Raw genomic sequence first — 19,701 nt, 5'->3', positions numbered from 1 at the left:
GACTCCCGCATGCGCCCGACCAGGATCCACCTGGCATGCCCACCAGGGGGCGGCGCTCTGCCCATCCGGAGCGTTGCTCTGTTGCAACCAGAGCCATTCCAGCGCCTGAGGCAGAGGCTATGGAGCCATCCCCAGCGCCCGGGCCAGCTCTGCTCCAATGGAGCCTTGGCTGCGGGAGGGGAAGAGAGAGATAGAGAGGAAGGAGAGGGAGAGGGGTGGAGAAGCAGATGGGTGCTTCTCCTGTGTGCCCTGGCTGGGAATCGAACCTGGGACTCCTGCACGCCAGGCCGACGCTCTACCACTGAGCCAACTGGCCAGGATATATAATTACATTTTAAAGATGAGGAAACTGAGGTATAGAGAGCTTAAATAACTTGCTAAAATAAATAGTGGATATAGTTGAGTAGTAAATCTCAAATTTGAGCCCTGAGGCAGTGTAATTCCATAGTCCATTGCTATACTGCCCCCAGTCGGGATACATTCAACAAAGGTAGCTAAATTGTTAACCCAGTTTTTGAATAGTGTTCAAATTTAAACATATAAAAATACTAAACATGTTTTTAGAACTGCTAGTTTGTAGTACAAATAAGAAATATATGGGGAGGTCTTAGTGACTAATTTATTGATTTGGTTAACCTAAAACACTTGCATGTTAAATGATACAGACTTATTAGCCATGTGAATATTGCAAGGACAGGTTGTATGTAACATGATAAAACTGATGATTGCAGATTAACTTAGGAGAGTTAAATTAAGAAAATATTTAATTACATATAACTTTCAAATGAAGGTATACATATTTCTGCAGCCACAATTTGAAAATGAATAATTGATGCATTAAAGAAGGCATTCCTCTCATAAAATACAGAAATGAAATGGTTCAACTTAAGGATAACTTAGTAATAATAGAACTGATAAATTTTTTTATTAGATGTAGGAGACTTAATATTTAGTTTTTGACTTTAAAAATAATGAATATATAGATTAAGGAAAACACATGGGTTGCCAGAAAGTAGAACATTTTTCTAAAATAGAACTATAGAGATTATCTCTGGTGTATATGATGGATGCACACAGTTTTAGTATTAGTGAAAACTTACATGTTTTCTTTTTTTTTTTTTTTTTTTTTTGTATTTTTCTGAAGCTGGAAACCGGGAGAGACAGTCAGATAGACTGTGCCGGATCCACCTGGCACGCCCACCAGGGGGCGATGCTCTGCCCCTCCGGGGCATCGCTCTGTTGTGACCAGAGCCACTCTAGCGCCTGGGGCAGAGGCCAAGGAGCCATCCCCAGCGCCCGGGCCATCTTTGCTACAATGGAGCCTCGGCTGCGGGAGAGGGGGAGGGGTGGAGAAGCAGATGGGCGCTTCTCCTGTGTGCCCTGGCTGGGAATCGAACCCGGGACTTCTGCACGCCAGGCCGACGCTCTACCACTGAGCCAACCGGCCAGGGCCAAAACTTACATGTTTTCTGTTTGGAAGTATTTATTTTAAAATTTTGCTGTATAAAAACCAAAAAAAGTAAAAGGTAACAGACCAAAGGAGAGAGATATTTTGGGGCTTTTTTCTTTGCCTTTTCTTGGTTAATTTGTTATTCATTTAAAAGATTAAATTTTTTCAAAAGGACTTGCTTTGTTTGTTTCAGATTGCCTTGTTGTCCAGAAAATTATTTAAAAAACGAAACAAAACAGAGGCTTGATTTTTAATTTTTTTTTTTAAGTGAACAGGATTTAAACTTGATAGGAAGACTGAGAAGAAAAGTAACTTGTTACTATATCAGTGAGAAATCTTGGATGCAAACAACAAAATGACTTGCTAATATAAGCAAAAAAAAGTTATTTGAACAGTTATGATGTAGATCATAAAATTGATGGGAAGGCTAAAGAATCAGGCTTAGGCTTAGAAAAGCAGAGAAAAGGGGAGGCCAGGTAACAACAGTCTGCCACCAAAATCATGCTCTAGTCAACCTTTTTATACCTACCGCCCACTTTTGTATCTCTGTTAGTAGTAAAATTTTCTAACTGCCCACCAGTTCCACAGTAATGGTGATTTATAAAGTAGGGAAGTAACTTTACTTTATAAAATTTACAAAGCAGAGTTACAGCAAGTTAAAGCATACAATAATAATTACTTACCAAGTACTTCATGTCAGATTTCCTCTAAGTTTGGCAGAATAAATCTTTATAAAACAACTTACTATAGTTAAATCTATCTTTTTATTTATACTTTGGTTGCTCTGCTACCACCCACCATGAAAGCTGGAGCGCCCACTAGTGGGCGGTAGGGACCAGGTTGACTACCATTGCTAAGGTCTGCAGGATGCTGCAACTAGATACTAGCCATATGAATTCTGACCCTTCTCTTCATCTTGTCAAGATTCAAAGTTCTGACCAGATAGGCTAGACATAGATCATGTGATGTGTTGTAGCTGACAGCAGTGGGATGGGTCAGTGTTAGTTCCTTCCTTCTAAAATGGGATGTGGGATTTGCCTCCTGCCAAGTCTTAATAATAGGTGGGTACCTCAGAGTAGGAGTGGGATTGGAGTCCGGCAGAAAAAAATGAGTGTCCACACTGTAGGGAAAATGATGGGAATGGGGAAATATGTTGACTATTTGTCTTTTTGTTGCCTTAATTTCCTTATTTCATTTTAATAATTACTTGATCTGTTATTACTTAGTTTGAATTAACATTCTTTTCCAAAAGTGTAAAACCCTTAGAATTTGTGTTCAATCTAAAGATGTGAAAGAGCAGTTTTTCAAAAGAATAATTGATAGCATGAATAATATGGAATATTCATTAGAACAGAGGTAGAGCAGTCTAGTAATTTTGGAAAGTAGGACCCAGTTGGTAATGCAGTGATACGAGAGGCTATTTAAGTTTTTTTTTTTAATAGTGAACCAGAATTATAAAGACTTTGAGCTGCACTCATTCTTTTCAGAAGATAATGTGATACACACACATTTGACAGGGAGAAAATAGCTTATGCATCTGTTTGTTCATAGTTGGAAAAATTTGATCTTCAGTAAATATCTAGTAAGCATCAAGTGCACAATGAATGCTTTTGCAATACTTTTGCCAAGGGGAATATAAAGATGAATAGGAAATGATGTGTGCGCCTGTCTGGTGGTGATGCAGTGGATAGAGCGTTACCTAAGATGCTGAGATCCCAGGTTTGAAACCCCGAGGTTGCTGGCTTGAGTGTGGGCTTATCTGGTTTGGGCGCAGGCTCAACAGCTTGAGCGCAGGGTCACAGGTTTGAGTGCGAGATCATCAACATACCAAGGTCACTGACTTGGCTTCAGTTGCCTGCTCAAGGCACCTATGAGAAGCAATCAATGAACAACTGAAGCGACACAGCTATGAGTTAATGCTTTTCATTTCTGTCCTCTCTCTCTCTCTCTCTCTCTCTCTCTCTCTCTCTCTCTCTCTCCTCTCTCTCTCTCAGAAAACAAAGAAAGAAAGAAAGGAAAATGGTGCCTGCCTTTAGGAAGCTTACATGTGCACAAGTAATTATGACAATGTGATAAATATTCTGGCAGGTAGAAATGAAACTTTTTAAAATTATAGGTGAAGGGAAGATGAAAAAGTCTTCCTGGTAGAGATAATAACTGAAATAGGCCTTCAAAGATGAGTAAAGAATTGATACAGGCAGAGATATAAGGCTGGTGTACCAGGTGAGAGAACAGTGGGAGGAAACAAAGTGAGGTGGGAAACGTGAGTTTGGGTATGTTAGGTTTGCAATGCAAGGAAGTAGTAATAGTATAGACAGAAAGCTATGTAGCATGATCTTAGCTTACAGTTTAATTCCAGAGGTGAAACTAATTTGTGTGCAATAATTAAGGATGATATTTTAGTCTTCAGATGTTTGAGAAGATTAGTAAGGGTTGTAGTATTTGGGGGATGGTTTATGAAGGAGCTGAACTTGACCAAATACTCGGTAAAGCATAACTGGGATATGATGGAAGGGAAGGAACACTTTGTCAATGTCTATGTAAGCTAAATTGAGAGCTGTATAATGGCAGCATATCTTTTTTATTCACTCTTCAAGTTATAGCCTCGTGCATAATATTCCATAATTCCCAGTAAATATTTTATTGCTAAAGGGAAGTCAGGAAGGAGTTCCAAAAAATTTGAGGGGGATCAGTTAAGATTGTCCTACCTAGAATTTATTATCTCTATTGGCAGCTGTGGGACAGCAAGTAGTTTGTATTATTTATATCCTGCCTTATTTCAGAAACAGTTAAAATGGGGCACAGTGGTTTGGAATTGATTTGATGGGCAGTAGATTGTGTAAACCGTTTTTTTGTTTGTTTGTTTTTTGTTTTTTTTTTTTTAGTGAGAGAGAAAGGAAGAAAGGAAGGGTGGGAAGGAGGTAGGGAGAGAGAGAAGAGATAAATGAGGTAAGAAGAGAAGCATCACCTCATAGTTGCGTCACTTTAGTTTACTGCAGGGGTCTCAAACTCGTGGCCCGCGGGCCGCATGCGGCCCGCCGAACAATTTTGTGCAGCCCGCAGACTAATCCACGAAGTTCAAAATATTTTGGATAAAATTAAGTAAGCCTAGGGGCCTACTTGTATTTTTCATTTCTCTAGCATCCTAGCTAGATATAAGCTTAGTTAACAGCAGTTGTGATGCGAACTACAGTTTCTGGTCGTTTTGTGACACTGAGTAAACTGCATGTATGATTGTGCTTGTTGTACTGATTTTTTTTGTTTTCAACTGCAGTGAGAAAAGTGTTGCGTAACAGTTGCCTTTTGTAGACCTAGTGCAGCCCTGCAGCCCGCCGAATGGCTGTGATCTTGCGCTGCGGCCCACATGCTGAGTTGAGTTTGAGACCCCTGGTTTATTGATTGCTTCTCCTATGTTCCAGCTAAGCCAGTGACCCCTTGGTCAAGCCAGTTACCTTTGGGTTCAAGCCAGTGATCTTGGGATCATGTCGAAGATCCCACGCACAAGCCAGCAACCTCGGGGTTTTGAACTGGGGATCTCAGTGTCCTGGGTCAACGCTCTATCTACTGAGCCACCACCGGTCAGACAACATTTAAGTCTAATACATTTTGAGTTTATTCTTCTAGTTTAAACTAGAAGATTGTCTAGTTTCATTTATTTGGAAGTATCTGTTTAATTTCCCCGACACTATTATGTAGACTATTTTTGTTCCACTATATGTTCTTGTCTCCTTTGTCAAATAATTGACTATATCTGCATGAGTTTATTTCTGGGCTCTGGAGTCTGTTACATTGATCTGTATGTCTGTTTTTATGCCTGTACCATGCAGTTTTGAGTACTTTGGCCTTGTATAGTTTGATATCAGGTAGCATGATTCCTCCAACTTTGTTCTTCTTACAATTGCTGTAGCTATTTTGTGTCTTTTGTGATTCATATAAAGTTTTGGAGTATTTCTTCTAGTTGTTTGAAATATACCACTGGTATTGTGATAAAAACTAATTGAATCTGTAGATTGCTTGGATAGTACAGATGTTTTAATAGTGTTTATTATTCACTGCACAAACATTGTATATGCTTTTCCACTTATTTTTATCTTAAAATTCATTCTTTAGTGTCTTACAATTTCTTTTAGTACAGGTCATTTATATCCTTGGTTAAATTTATTCCTGGGTATTTTACGTATTTGTTTTGAAGCAATTGTGAATGGAATTGTTCTTTTAGTTTCCCTTTCTGATAATTATTGGTGTGTAAAAATGCAACTGTTTTCTGAATATTTTGTATTCTGCTATTTTACTGATTTCATTTTTCAGTTCTAGTATTGTTTTGGTGGAATCTTTAGGGTTCTCTATATACAGAATCATGTCGTCTTCAAATATTGACAGTTTTACTTCTTCCTTTCCAATTTGGGTGCCTTTTATTTCTTCTTGTCTGATTTCTGTGGCTAGGACTTCCAATACTATGTTGAATAAGAGTGGTGAAAGTGACCATCTCTTTTTTGTTCCTGATGTTAAGGGAAACGGTTGTATATAGTTTTTCCCATTGAGTATGATGTTGTCTGTGGATTTGTCATATATGGTCTTTATTATGTTTAGGTATGTTTCCTTAAGTCCCATTTTGCTAAAAGTTTTGGTCATAAATAGGTGCTAGATTTTATCAAATGCTTTTTCTGTTCCATTGCTATGATCTAATGGTTTTTAGTTTTCATTTTGTTTATGTGGCTTGTGTATCATGTTAATTGATTTGAGGATATTTTACCAGCCATGCATCTCCAAAATAAATCCCATTTGATCATGGTGCATAGTTTTTTTAATGTATTGTTGGATCTGGTTTGCTAATACATTGCTTACAAAAATTAGCGAATATTTTATTGCTTCATATTTATTTTGAAATATACCCTAATCTGCTTATAAAAATTAGGGGATATTTTATTGCTTCATATTAATTTTGAAATATCCCCTAATTCTGCTCATAAAAATTAAGGAATATTTTATCATTTCATATTCATTTTGAAATATCCCCTAATTTTTGTGAACAGTATATTTTGTTGAGAATTTTAGCATGTATGTTCATCAGGGATATTGGCCTATAATTTTCTTTCTTTGTAGTGTCTTCATCTGGTTTTGAAATTAGGATAATGCTGGCCTGGTCAAATGAATTTGGGAGTCTTGCCTCCTCTTGGATTTTGTGGAATAGTTTGAGGAGGATAGATGTTAATTCTCTGTTGTGTTTTTTCCCTCCCTTCCTCTCCCCCATCCTTCCCGACTCTTGCTCCTGACCATTATCTACATGGCAGCCCTCATCTAGGGCAGATGTTCAAGTCCAACAAGCTATCCTCGGTGCTTGAAGCCTACACTTGAACAAGTAGAGCCACTGGCTACTGGAGGGGAAGATGGAGAGAAGGGGGCGAGGGAGGGAGGGAAAAGCAGATGGTCACTTCACTTGTGTGCGCTGACTGGTAGTTGAACCGTGACATCCATAAGCCAAGCCAACACTCTATCCACTGAGCCAACTGGCCAGTGCCTTAATTCTTATTTGGATGTTTCCTACAATTCACTGGTGAAGTTTTCCAGTTCAGGTCTGTTTGTTGGGAGTTTTTGATTATTGCTTCAGTTTTACTTTTTATAATCTGCCTATTTAGTTTTGGAAGGTTGTTTCTAAGAATTTATCCTCTTATCCATACTGTCCAATATGTTGGCATACTGTATAGTTGTTTATAATATTTTCTTACACTCCTTTGTGTTTCTTTGATGTCAGTTGTTATTTCTTCTCTTTCATTTTTTTTTTTAAAGTGATGTACTTTTTAAAAATTTTTTTTTTTATTCATTTTAGAGAGGAGAGGGAGAGACAGAGAGGGAGAGAGAGAGGAGAGACAGAGAGAGAGAAGGGGGAGGAGCTGGAAGCATCAACTCCCATATGTGCCTTGGCCAGGCAAGCCCAGAGTTTTGAACCGGCGACCTCAGCATTTCCAGGTCGATGCTTTATCCACTGCGCCACCACAGGTCAGGCTCTTTCATTTCTGATGTTATTTATTTGGCTCCTCTCTTTTTCTTGATGAGTCTGGTTAAAGGTTTGTCAGTTTTTATCTTTTCAAAGAACCAGCTCATTGTTTCATTGATCTTTTGATATTGTTAATTAGACTATTTATTTCTGCTCTGATCTTTATTATTTACTTTCCTCTACTCACTTTGAATTTTGTTTGTTCTTTTTCTAACTCCTTTAAGTGTCAGCTTAAAATGTTATATGAGATTTTTCATGGTTTAGAACTTTAGATAGACCTGTAATGCTGTGATTTTTTTTCTCTTAGAATTCCTTTCAGTCCTAATCTTAGGACTGTGTCCCATAGATTTATTATTGTTATGTTCCATTTTCCTTTGTTTCAAGGTATATTTTGATTTCATTCTTGATCTCATTGTTAAGTTAATAATTGTTTAGTAACATGTTATTTAGCCTGTATGTCTTTATGTGTTCTTCAAGTTTCTTTTTTTTTTTTTTTTTTTTTGGTGACAGAGACAGAGTGAGGGGACAGACAGGCAGGAAGGTGAGAAGCATCAATTCTTCGTTGCAACTCCTTAGTCTCCTTAGTTTGTTGATTGCTTTCTCATACATGCCTTGACCTGGGGCTATAGCAGAGTGAGTGACCCCTTGCTCAAGCCAATGACCCCGCTATCAAGCTGGTGAGCCCCCGATCAAGCCCGCAGCCTTGGGGCTTTGAAACTGGATCCTCCACATCCCAGTCCAACGCTCTATCCACTGTGCCTATCACCTGGTTAGGCTCAGTTTTGTTTTCTTCTGATTGGTTTCTAGTTTTATACCATTATGATTAGTGAAGATGCTTGATATAATTTCGTTCTTGTTAAATTTATTAATACTTGTTTTGTGTTCTAATGTGTGGTCTATCCTAAAAAATGTTCCATGTGCACTTAAGAATGTATGTTCTGCTGCTTTGGGGTAAAATGCTCTAAACATATCAGTGAAATCCATCTGGTTTAGTGTGTTATTTAAGGTTGCTGATTACTTGTTGATTTTCTGCCTTCAAGGTCTATCATTTGCTTTACATATTTACATATTTTAGGTGCTCCTGTGTTGGGTACATTAGTGTGTTTAAGGGTTATATCCTCTTGTTGGATTGCTCTGTTGATCATTATGTAGTGTCCTTTGTGTATTATTACAGCCTTAAGACTGTGTTGTCAAAGATAAGTATTGCTACCTCAACTTTTTTTATTTTCATTTGTATGAAATATCTTTTTCTGTCTCTGAGAAAGGGGTTTTTTATTTTTTTTTAATGCAGGGAAAAAGTAAAAAAATCTTTTTCTGCAATCTGCTTGAAAAGTTTCTTCTCTGTGGTAGCTATATGTCTTAGCTTAGCTATTTCAAATATAAAAACTGGTAAGAGTTAATTTTGGTTAATGGAATTTTACATTTGAAAAGCTTTTTATTTGTAAGTTTTAAATAAATTTACTATTTTGTACTTTTTCTAATAAATTTTATATAAAGAAAATTTAGAAGTTTTTAAGCAAACCTTTTATAGCTATACCCAAGCCCCTTCTAGTTTATTAGTGTGCTCTTCAGATATTACTGTTTTATATATACTAATATGTAAAGTGTTGGAAATGTAATTTTTCAGCTCATCCTTTTAGATTCCACTTTTAGTCTCAGTTCCTTCAAGTTTTATTGAATTCTTTTCCTCTCATCTTTCCTCCTCCTTACCTAAATGCTTCTATTCTCTGCACATATATGAGCACTAAAGTGTTTTATATGAGCATTAAAATGTCTGTTTTAAGCCTGAGTGTTCTGTAGTCCTATTCTGATATTTTTATTTTTGTGATGTATTTTCTAAACAGTTTCTGAACTTTGAATTTTTGAGTATTTTCAAAGCAATTTTTAAAGTTTGCTAATAGTATATATAAGAGTGTTTAAAAAGAGACAAATTCTTATTTTGTTATCTAGCACTTTGCTCTCTCTCTACCAGAGAAAATGTGAATTTTTGAGGGTTCGGCCTGACTCAACAAATCTTTTCCAGGTTTCAGTATGTGACTTTTTCTATTTTTATTGTATTCTATACCACATTTTTTTTGAACCAAATTAACTTTTAGAAGCTAAGCAACTTTTATTTATTTATTTTTAATTTTCCCATTAACTTGTGAGAGATTGAAAGGGAGAGAGAGAGCGGAGGGATAGAGAAAGAAGCATTAACTCGCCATTCTATTTAGTAGTTCCAATTATTTGTACAGTCATTGACTGTGGATTGAACCCACGACCTCTGCGCTGGGATGATGCTTTATTTACTGAGCTACCCTGTCAAGACCAAGACTAAGCAACTTTTAAATTTAAGTGAACTTAAAAATTTCCCCTCATATTTTTTAATTGGTAAAAATAGTGTCATCTATGATAATCATTAATTACTATAATTTAGAAATCTGTATCCAGTGTATTTAAACTTCACATGATTTTGTTCTTTAGGAATATTATTTAAATTTTAAAATCTAGGCTGTAGAACATCAGTAAATATATTTGGCTGTCACCTCACATTAGAAAAATATTTTGCTATGGAGTTTTAACTATGGTAGAAATGATTAGATGTAATGATAAATCCATACAGTTGATGTACTTTATATATTTTTGTGTGTGTATGTGTGTTTTGGGGAAGAACATACTTGTTTTGACTGTTTTGTATTAATAAGTTCATTAGACTCTTGGTATTTGTTTTTTTTTGTTGTTGTTGTTTTTTTGTATTTTTTTGAAGCTAGAAACCGGGAGAGACAGTCAGACAGACTCCAGCATGCGCCCGACCGGGATCCACCCGGCACGCCCACCAGGGGGCAATGCTCTGCCCCTCCGGGGCATCGCTCTGCTGCGACCAGAGCCACTCTAGCGCCTGGGGCAGAGGCCAAGGAGCCATCCCCAGTGCCCGGGCCATCCTTGCTCCAATGGAGCCTTGGCTGCGGGAGGGGAAGAGAGAGACAGAGAGGAAGGAGAGGGGGAGGGCTGGAGAAGCAGATGGGCACTTCTCCTGTGTGCCCTGGCCGGGAATCGAACCCGGGACTTCCACACGCCAGGCCGACGCTCTACCGCTGAGCCAACCGGCCAGGGCCTAGTATTTGTTTTGAAAGTAATTTATTGAGGAATATGCTCAATTGAGGGAATTTGATTTTAACGAAGAATGGAGTATTGATTAATCTGGTGAATTTGTTAAATGGAAGTTTCTTAAGAGATTTTCTACTGTAATAGAATGTCTGCCTCAGATATCTTAATATCATATTTGGGAGCTGTTATTTTACACACATAAAAATAATACAGGCTTGTAATACATATTCAGGGAGTGGAAGAGATAAAGACTTTATTTAAAGAAAGGATGACTGATAGTTCAAGTGATCAGGAAAAACTTCACGGAGGAGTCCTAAATTGTGAGAGCTTTTCTGAAAGGGTGAAGTGTAAGCACAGATAATATGTGAAGGGGAAATGTGCAAGTCATGTAGGTGAAAATGAGTATGCTTTAGGTTGTGTTCATGGGAGCAAATGAGGGGAGACATGCATGTACAGTAGAATTGGGGCTTATTTATGGAGAACTTTAATATTCATCTGAAGGATTTAATTAAAATATTTTTTTGTCTGAAAGGGAACTATAGGAACTATTACAATCACTCATTTTATAGAAACAGGAACAATTTTGTATTTAATTTTGTAGGCAGTACAGCCTCATTTGAAGATTTTTGAGGTAAGCAGTGAGATTTGGGAAAGAATATTCTGTTCTCCTTGTTGGAGGTCAGAATTGAAAGCAAGATATTCCCTGTGTTGTTTGTTAGGGTATTGTTGTATACGTATATGAGTTGAACTGCTGTGGTAGCAAATGGGAATAATTAGGTATTAATCCTTCCACTAAGTGTTAGTCAGACTGTAGATTTTCTGGTATTGTGGCCCAGACAGTTTTGGCCAGTGTCATGTTTTAAATGTTTTTATTTTGATAAGGCACAGTCAGTTCCACTGTAGCTTGTACTCTTTCGAGTAGTGTTTTAACTGATTTTACACTCTTTATCAGATAGATTATAGTGGTTTTTAGTAATTCAATGAGAACAGATTATTCATATCAGTTGATGTTGGTTTTATGTATTTTAATATTTTAGCTATTCTGTCCCCAAACCAGGGGAATGTGAGCTCTCGAGTCATGCTGACATCTTATCTATTACAGGAGTTCTGTTTTACTACACATAAAATTTTCACATTAATAAGAGACTCTTGATTTGGAAGAATAAAAAAAAGTTGACATTGGAAGTGTGATAAAAATATCAGATATAAGCTATAATCTGAAAAATCTTATACAGACTGACTTTGGTTTATAGATAAAGGAATAATTTGTACTGTAACTGTAAGCATTTAAAAGTTCAGGTGTCTGTATGGCCTTTATCTGATTGAAGAAATGAAAAATTTAAGAGAGTGGAGGAAAAGAGTAATTATAGAGTTGACAGGTATTGAATGTGTACTCTGTGCCAGGTGCTTAATGTCTCATCTTTAATACTCTGAACAATATTGAGTTACTTCTTATTTTATAGCTGAGGGAGTCTCAAGGCGTAGGAATTATTATTAAATAATACCTGTATTCACAAGGGCAGAGGTAATCAACTCTCTTGGAAGTTATGAAAATTTTCATATGAGGCAGGGTTATTTAATCTGAAGTTTTCAGAATGAGTAAGAGTTTAGTTGTTGCAATCAGTGTTGAAAGTAGCTCATTTTCTGTAGTTGAACAGTGAAAAAAGTGGCTTTGTGGCCTGAAATGCGTTGGTCTGCTCAGAAATTCAGAAGTGTTATGGCTAGGGAGGGCATCTGGTGTAATGTCAGGGTTGCTGGGGGAGGTTGTCAGGAGCCAGTTATTAAAGGAGCTCTTCTGTATACCTTGTAAAGATGTTTTGTTTATCATTTAAAACATGGACAGTGGGGAATCTTTGAAGGAATTTAGTCAGTAGAGCATTAGAACATTTTGAACAGTTTATGTATTTCTGTTATTTTTAATGATTTAGTCTCTTTGGCACTCACTCTCAGGTTCTCAAACAAAGTTTTGGGGCTAAAATACCCCCAGAGATTCCCCCCTTTTTATATTAGAAAAAAAATCCTGTGGATATTATAAGAATAAAAGAATGTCAGCAATTTGCCTCCCTACTCTTTAGCAATGAGTTTGAATATGTATTGTTATTTTCTCTCTAAAGCACTCATAGGTAGTTAATAGGCCACACGGCCAAAAGGTGTCCAGCTATCTCACAAGTAGCCCCCAATACGTTACTTGTTATTTATTATTTTGTTATTGTGAGAATATAGGTGGAATTCACTGTGGCAGAACAGTTAAACAATTTATTTATTAATGAATAGTAATGCATTCAAATAGTATGAGACTGTTGCAATTAAAACTATGCACTAAAAACCTTCTCACCTCTGACCATCACCTACTTCCCCAATTTTCTTCCCTGGGGACAACTATAATTACTGATTTCTTTATGCTCTTTCAGAGATACTATTCTTTGCCTATGCAATCAACTATTATTTTGTCTGTTTTTACCTTGTCCCTTTACTTTTATACAAATATAGAATACTTGAAAAATTGTTCTGTACCTTGCTTTGTTCAGTTAACAGTACATTTTGCAGTTGTTTCTATCAGTACATAAAGACCTTCTTCAATCTCCTTTTTAAATAGCTATATACCATATCATATCATAAATTTAGCCTATTTAGTTTCATTTGATGGTTATTTCCCCTTTTGCTGTTATAAGTAAGATTATAGCAAAAAGAGTCAGTATATATGCATATATATACATGTATATATATAATAACATGGCCCTGTTATATGTTACTTCTCATATGTACGAATATTTCTGCAGGATCAATTTCTAGAAGTAGAATTTCTCTGGTTAAATCTATGGATATTTATAATTTTAGAAGTATAGATTTTAAATGAACTGAAGCTACGGAATTTTATGCATTATCTACCCACCACGAACCTTATTATATAATAAATGGAAATCTAACAAATTCATAATTGCTATGATGTAAGTGAAATCCTTATAAAATTCTTTGTTTTTCAGGTATACAAAACTAGGATATGCTGGAAATACAGAACCACAGTTTATCATTCCTTCCTGTAAGTGTTTCTTTTAAGCCACACATTAATTTGTTAAAGATCTTTTCTTAAAGTAGAAGAAAATCATTTCTGATATACTGTTATATTTAATCTTTAAATGCATGGTTTGTAAAGTGTGGTCTCATTTCTATACTTCTAACCATTCATTTCAGCTCTCTGTTTAGCTCCATTTAACAAATCTCCCAAATATCTTTTTTATAAAGACAAAAATGAATGAATTAAACAACCTTCTGCTTTAAGGATATTGCTGTTACTGGTGTGTGCTTGTAATAGGTGAGGATTAAGTAGTGCCTCTCCTATCACACAGCTGTGAAGACTGCCCTTTGGTTTGTGGGTATGGTTACTGTCTGCAGGGCCTTGTGCTTGTTGACATCCCTGATGAGAGCCCATGTTTCGGAATAAGGATGGCATTTCCTATTTAGAGATGTTAACTAGCTATTTTCTGATACAACCACACAGTGTTATTGTTCTGTCCTGTTTTTGTTTAATTGACCAACAACTTTCAGTAGTTTTTTAAAAATACTCTCACATTTGGTTTGTTAGTGCTTTTATTTGTTAGCATGGATTATGTTTCTGGTACCTGGTGGGTGTACTTTTATACTTTTGACTTTCAAACAATTCACCTTTTGCATTTTATATAGTAACACCTCTGATCTACTTGTCCTACTGCTTAATTAAAACTTTAGCTTATTAGATGACAAATCTTTAGAACCTTTGCTTGGTTGTCTTTATAATTTAATTTTGGGAGTGTCAGTAGTTTTGCAAGGTTGTATTTATGTGACTATTTGAATATTTTTGTGTATTTTTATTGGTTTATGGAAAGGAGAAAGAAACGGAAAAATAAATATGCGAATAGTAGTGAAAGCAGCTTAGATTTCAGAAATAGTGAAGCTGAGAACTAGGCAGAAATTACTAGGCTTGCCAAAAACTGCAGGTCTTTAGTTTCAATTGGGGACTCATTGCACATGAGCAGGTCAGTTTCATCTTTTGTGTGTGTGTGTGTGTGTGTGTGTGTGTGTGAGAGAGAGAGAGACAGACAGACAGACAGGAGGGAAAAAGATGAGAAGGACCAATTCTTTGTTGTGGCACCTCATTGATTGGCTTCTCATATGTACCGTGACCAGGGGCTCCACCTGAGCCAGTGACCTTGGGTTCAAGCCAGCGTACTTTGGGCTCAAGCCGGCAACCATGGGGATTGTGTCTACAATCCCACGCTCAAGCCAGAGAGACCTTGGGGTTTCAAACCTGGGTCCCCTGTGTCCCAAGCTCTATCCACTGCACTATCGCCTTGTCAGGCTGTTTTGTCTTTTGTATAGCAAGAAAATGAAATGTGTGAAGTAGGCGAAATACAATGTCAAAATTGTACTTAAAAGCAAAGCTTTATATATTTTTTCAGTCTTTGGGAACAAGCCTATTTGACTTTTGCACTTCTGATACACATTTTGAATATTTTTCTAGGAATTGGTTTTAAGAAATTACTTAAGTCCAATTCTTTAATACCTGGAATGGATTTTAGGTGACACTGATGAAATAGCTTATTCATGTGTGTATAGTGGTCTTAGTTTGTTGGTATTTTTGTCTGTGTCTAACTGAGGGATAGGTTTGCTTTTCTTTTCCCCCACATTTATATTTCAGTTTATTCTTTGTTAAAAGATTTGATGACAAATATTGGCTCTATTGGTGACTTTTTTGGACCAGTACTTTAGTTATTATGGGTGTGGGCAAAAGTAGACTTATAGTTGTGAGTTATGTGAAAGGTGAAACAGTTTATTCTTTTATATATTAATTATTGCATTATTTATTTTAAGTGTAAACCTACTTTGCCCACTTCTATATTTGAGTTTAGTGTTGTTAGACCATTGTATGGGCTTCTATTAATTTCCTAAGGCTGCCGTAACAAAGTAACAAAAACCTGGGTAGCTGAAAACAGCAGAAATTTAGATTTCTGGAGTCGGGAAGTCCAAAATGAACTTGTCAACAGGACCCTGATCTTGCTGACAGCTCTTGGGGAGAAACCTTGTCTCTTGTAGTGTCTGGTGTTTGCTGAGAATCCTTGGCATTTCTTGGCTTGTATACAAAGTCCTTGGTTTTCTCCCTGTATGTCTTCATATTGTCTATCTTCTGTGTGTGTCCCAAGTTTCCCCTTTCTATAAGGACATCAGTCATGAAATAGGGGCTGCCTTAATTACCTCATTTTAACTTGAAAGACCCTGTTTCCAGAGAAAGTCACATTCTGACGTTAGGAATTCAACATATCTTTTTTTGTGGGACACAATTCAACCCATAAAATGCAGATTCTGCAATCTTTTTTTTTTCTTTTTGTATTTTTTTGAAGTTAGAAGTGGAGAGGCAGTCAGACATCAGACAGACACCTGCATGCGCCCGACCCGGATACACTTGGCATGCCCACCAGGGGTGATGCTCAGCCCATCTGGGGAGTTGCTCCGTTGTGGCCAGAGCCACTCTAGTGCCTGAGGTGGAGGCCATGGAACCATCCTCAGTGCCCGGGCCAACTTTGCTCCAGTGGAGCCTTGGCTGCAGGAGGGGAAGACAGATAGTGAGGAAGGAGAGGGGAGGAGGGTGGAGAAGCAGACGGGCACTTCTCCTATGTGCCCTGACTGGAAATTGAACCCGGGACTTCCACATGCTGGGCCGACGCTCTACTGCCAGGGCTGATTTTGCAATCTCTTAAATTTGTAATCTTTTATAAGACATTATGTTGTGATTAGACATTGATTTGAGAAGAATACTGATGTGTCTCTCTCATCTTTGAAAAAGTTGATTTTGTTTATGCTGTATTTTATCTCTGTTGAAGATCCTTATAATCTTTATATTTTAAGCCTTAGGTTCTCATCGTCTTTGTACCCTTTCTCTGTTTCACCTCTCTGCCAAAATATGCAGTTTTTAATTTTCATTGTATTATTGTTTTAAGAGAGAGAGAGAGAGAGACGAGAAGCATCAACTTGCAATTGCTTCACTTTAGTTTTTTTATTGATTGCTTCTCATACGTGCTTTGATGGGGCAGGGCGGAGCTAAACTGAGCCAGTAACCCCTTGCTCAAAGCAGAGACCTTGGGCTCTTGATCCTACACTCAAGCCAGCAAGCTCTGGGTTTTGAACCGGATCCTGCACTCAAGCCAGCAACCTCTGGATTTTGAACTGTGACCCTCACTCTATCCACTGCACCACCACTGGTTAGGCCATTGTATTTTTTTTTCTTAGAGATTACACGCAATGTTATTTTGTATTAGTTTCAGGTATACAGCATAGTGACTAGGCAGTCATAAACTTTACAAAGTATCCGCCCCTGATATTTACAGTACCCACCTGGTAGTTTTCATTGTTTTATGAAAAGTAGCAATATATTAAAAATTTGTCTTCTGGAAGAAGGTTTTTGGTTTTAGTGTTTTTTCACTCTACCCGTTTTAATGCTGCTGCAGGTACAGTGTTTATAATTAGCAGATATAGTCAGTGCCACTGATGAGCATGGATATTTGATCTGGAAAGACTATAGATATGCTTCAAAGTTATTTTCATATGTCCTTGTTTTCCAGGAAACTTATAGTGAATTATCTGGATGTCTTTGCACATTATAAATGAATTGCTAGAGGAGCTTTAACACTTAGAAGGAGTAGGCTGTGAATTTAGAATTTTTTTCTTTCAGTATTTTCTACCCACCTTATTAAGGATATAATTGTTACTAAATGAAAGTGTAAAAAGTTGAATGCCAGATTAAGTGTATGCAGAGAATAATTTTTAAATTATTTATCTTACAGATACTGCATGTAGTTATTATATATAGGTGATTATACTAATAATTAAGGACTATTTAACTTGGTGGATTTAGAAATTTATAACAAGAAATACAACAAGTTTTAGGTCTAGAACAATACTGAATTTCTGAAGTTATGTAAGGGGATTGTTGTGAGTTTTAGCTAAAGATTTTAATTTTTTTGTATATGATTAAAGTTTAATAGAACTGTATATCAGTGTTATATTTAAATTACTAATCCTTAATAGTGCAAATAGCATAGAAATATGAAGAAAGCTTTTTTAAAAAAAAATCCCCTTGTAATTTTTTTATTGTCATTTGTTAGTGTTTTTTTTTAGTTTTTTCTTTCTGATTGTCCATCAAGCATATGTTGATTTGGTGGGAGTATAAAATCAAGATACGTAGATCTTAACATAGGTTTTTAAAACTATAACTGAAACATTTCCAGAGCAGTACTTTTTTGGCTTTTCACATTTGAGGCCTTGTCTTTGGGTTGAGATTTCATTGTGTTAAGTGAATTTTGTCATTGGTTTCCTATGACCTTTGTGCTTTAGGTTGACAGTTTAAATATGCTAGATTATGTTTTGTTTTACAGCACTTTATAATGGAAGAAGTACAAGTTATAAATTCGTTTCCCCTGACAATAATAACATTTTTGATGTGTATAAATAACTTTTATTTTAAAGGTATTGCTATTAAGGAGTCAGCAAAAGTAGGCGATCAAGCTCAAAGGAGGGTGATGAAAGGTGTTGATGACCTAGACTTCTTCATTGGTGATGAAGCAATAGAAAAACCTACATATGCAACAAAGGTATATTTTATGACTTGTAAAAATAATATTTTCTTTCAAAAAATTTGTTTAATGATTGTGCCATTTGGTATTTCACTCAGTTATAGGCCTAATATGCTCAACCTCTTTACAATAGAAATTTCTTCTTCCCCGTGGCCCCTCTCAATTTTGCTTTAACTTTATTTTTTTCCCAAAAGGAAGATTTCAATCTGTCCAAGTGAGTAGTACTTACTTTTCCATACCCACTCAGAACCATCAATATGAATGTCTTCCTCTTACCTCCACACATTGCCACATTTAGAGACATTTCTCTCCTGTTGTTACTCAAATCTGTATCACTTCTTTACTTTTGAAACTTATGTCATCTGGAGGTGCCTCTCTCTTTTTCTCTTTTTTTCTTTCTTACTGTGCCCTTTTTGCCTCTCTTTTTATCTGCTATCTGTCTGTATTTATTTTAGCAAGAGAGAGAGACAGACAGACAGGAAGGGAGAGAGATGAGAAGCATCAACTCATGGTTGCAGCCCTTTAGTTGTTCATTGATTGCTTGTTATATGTGCCTTGACCTGGGGGCTCCAGCTGAGCCAGTGACACCTTGCTCAAGCTGGTGACCTTGGGTATTCAAATCTGGATCCTCAGCATCCCAGGTTGACTCTCTGTCCACTGTGCCACCTCCTGGTCAGGTACTCTTTCTTTTTGGGGGGGGCGTCTTTCTTTTAATTGAGGTATAATTTATATGTAGTAAAATAGGTAAGTCTTAATTAAAACATAGTTTTAAAATATTTTTTACTCTTAATTGCAAACGTTCGGGATACAGAGTAAATCTAGTAAGCAGATGCTTTCTTTGTGCCTACTCCCATAGTCATCACCCCTACCCATACCAAAAAGTAAACACCATTCTAGCATTTATCTTATTTTTGAACATTGACTTTGCCTGACTTGCACATTTCCTCCTTTGTACCTTATTTCTTCTCTTCATATAATTTATTTGTTAATGAACAACTACCATGTGTACAAAGCTTGGCTAAGTGCTGAGATACAGTGGTAAATAAACTTCCTTCAGATAAATGGCTCCCCTGAATTTGAGGCTATTATAATGTGTGCACTGAAGAAATAATTACAAGTGTTAAGGGTGTTACAAAAAGAAAAGTACAGGATATTCTGGGAATGTATATCAGGAGTTGCTAACCTATTTTGTGGATGCAGGAATGTCTTTGAGGGGTAAATCTTTTAACTGAAGCTTGAATGATAAAATAGGAGTTAGTTGGGTGAATTGTGCAGGCAAGGTTGTTCTAGGCAGACTCCAGTATTCAGGAGTCTAAAAGTATGAAGGAACCAGGAACTAAACAACAGTGTGCCTGAGGCATAGAGGAGGAGGTAGAAAGAAACGGGTAGGCTAGATGAGGAGGTCAGGATAAGGTTGTTGAAAGTGTTGTTGGACCATGTTAAAAAATATAACTGTATCCTGTGGATGACATGATGGGTGTAAGTATGGATTGAAAGTACAAATATTGCAGTCTGTCTGCTTGGGCTGTAGTTCTGGCTGTGCCACTTTGTAGCTTTGTGAGATC

The 19,701-nt window shown here is 36.8% G+C and overlaps 1 protein-coding gene across 1 annotated transcript in view; it reads left to right on the top strand.

The window, feature by feature from the left end:
• Nucleotides 1-19,701, top strand: part of ACTR3 (actin related protein 3) — a 59,793-nt gene that overhangs the window by 9,476 nt on the left and 30,616 nt on the right. The window contains exons 2-3 of the mRNA XM_066345214.1: nucleotides 13,517-13,572; nucleotides 18,030-18,154. Of these exons, the coding sequence (XP_066201311.1) occupies nucleotides 13,517-13,572; nucleotides 18,030-18,154 (181 nt within the window). The remainder of the gene's footprint in view (nucleotides 1-13,516; nucleotides 13,573-18,029; nucleotides 18,155-19,701) is intronic.

Source organism: Saccopteryx leptura, chromosome 7 (assembly GCF_036850995.1).
Source record: "Saccopteryx leptura isolate mSacLep1 chromosome 7, mSacLep1_pri_phased_curated, whole genome shotgun sequence".
Classification (NCBI taxonomy): domain Eukaryota; kingdom Metazoa; phylum Chordata; class Mammalia; order Chiroptera; family Emballonuridae; genus Saccopteryx; species Saccopteryx leptura.
The sequence above is the reverse complement of the archived record's forward strand: the minus strand, read 5'-3'. Positions and strand labels throughout refer to the sequence as shown.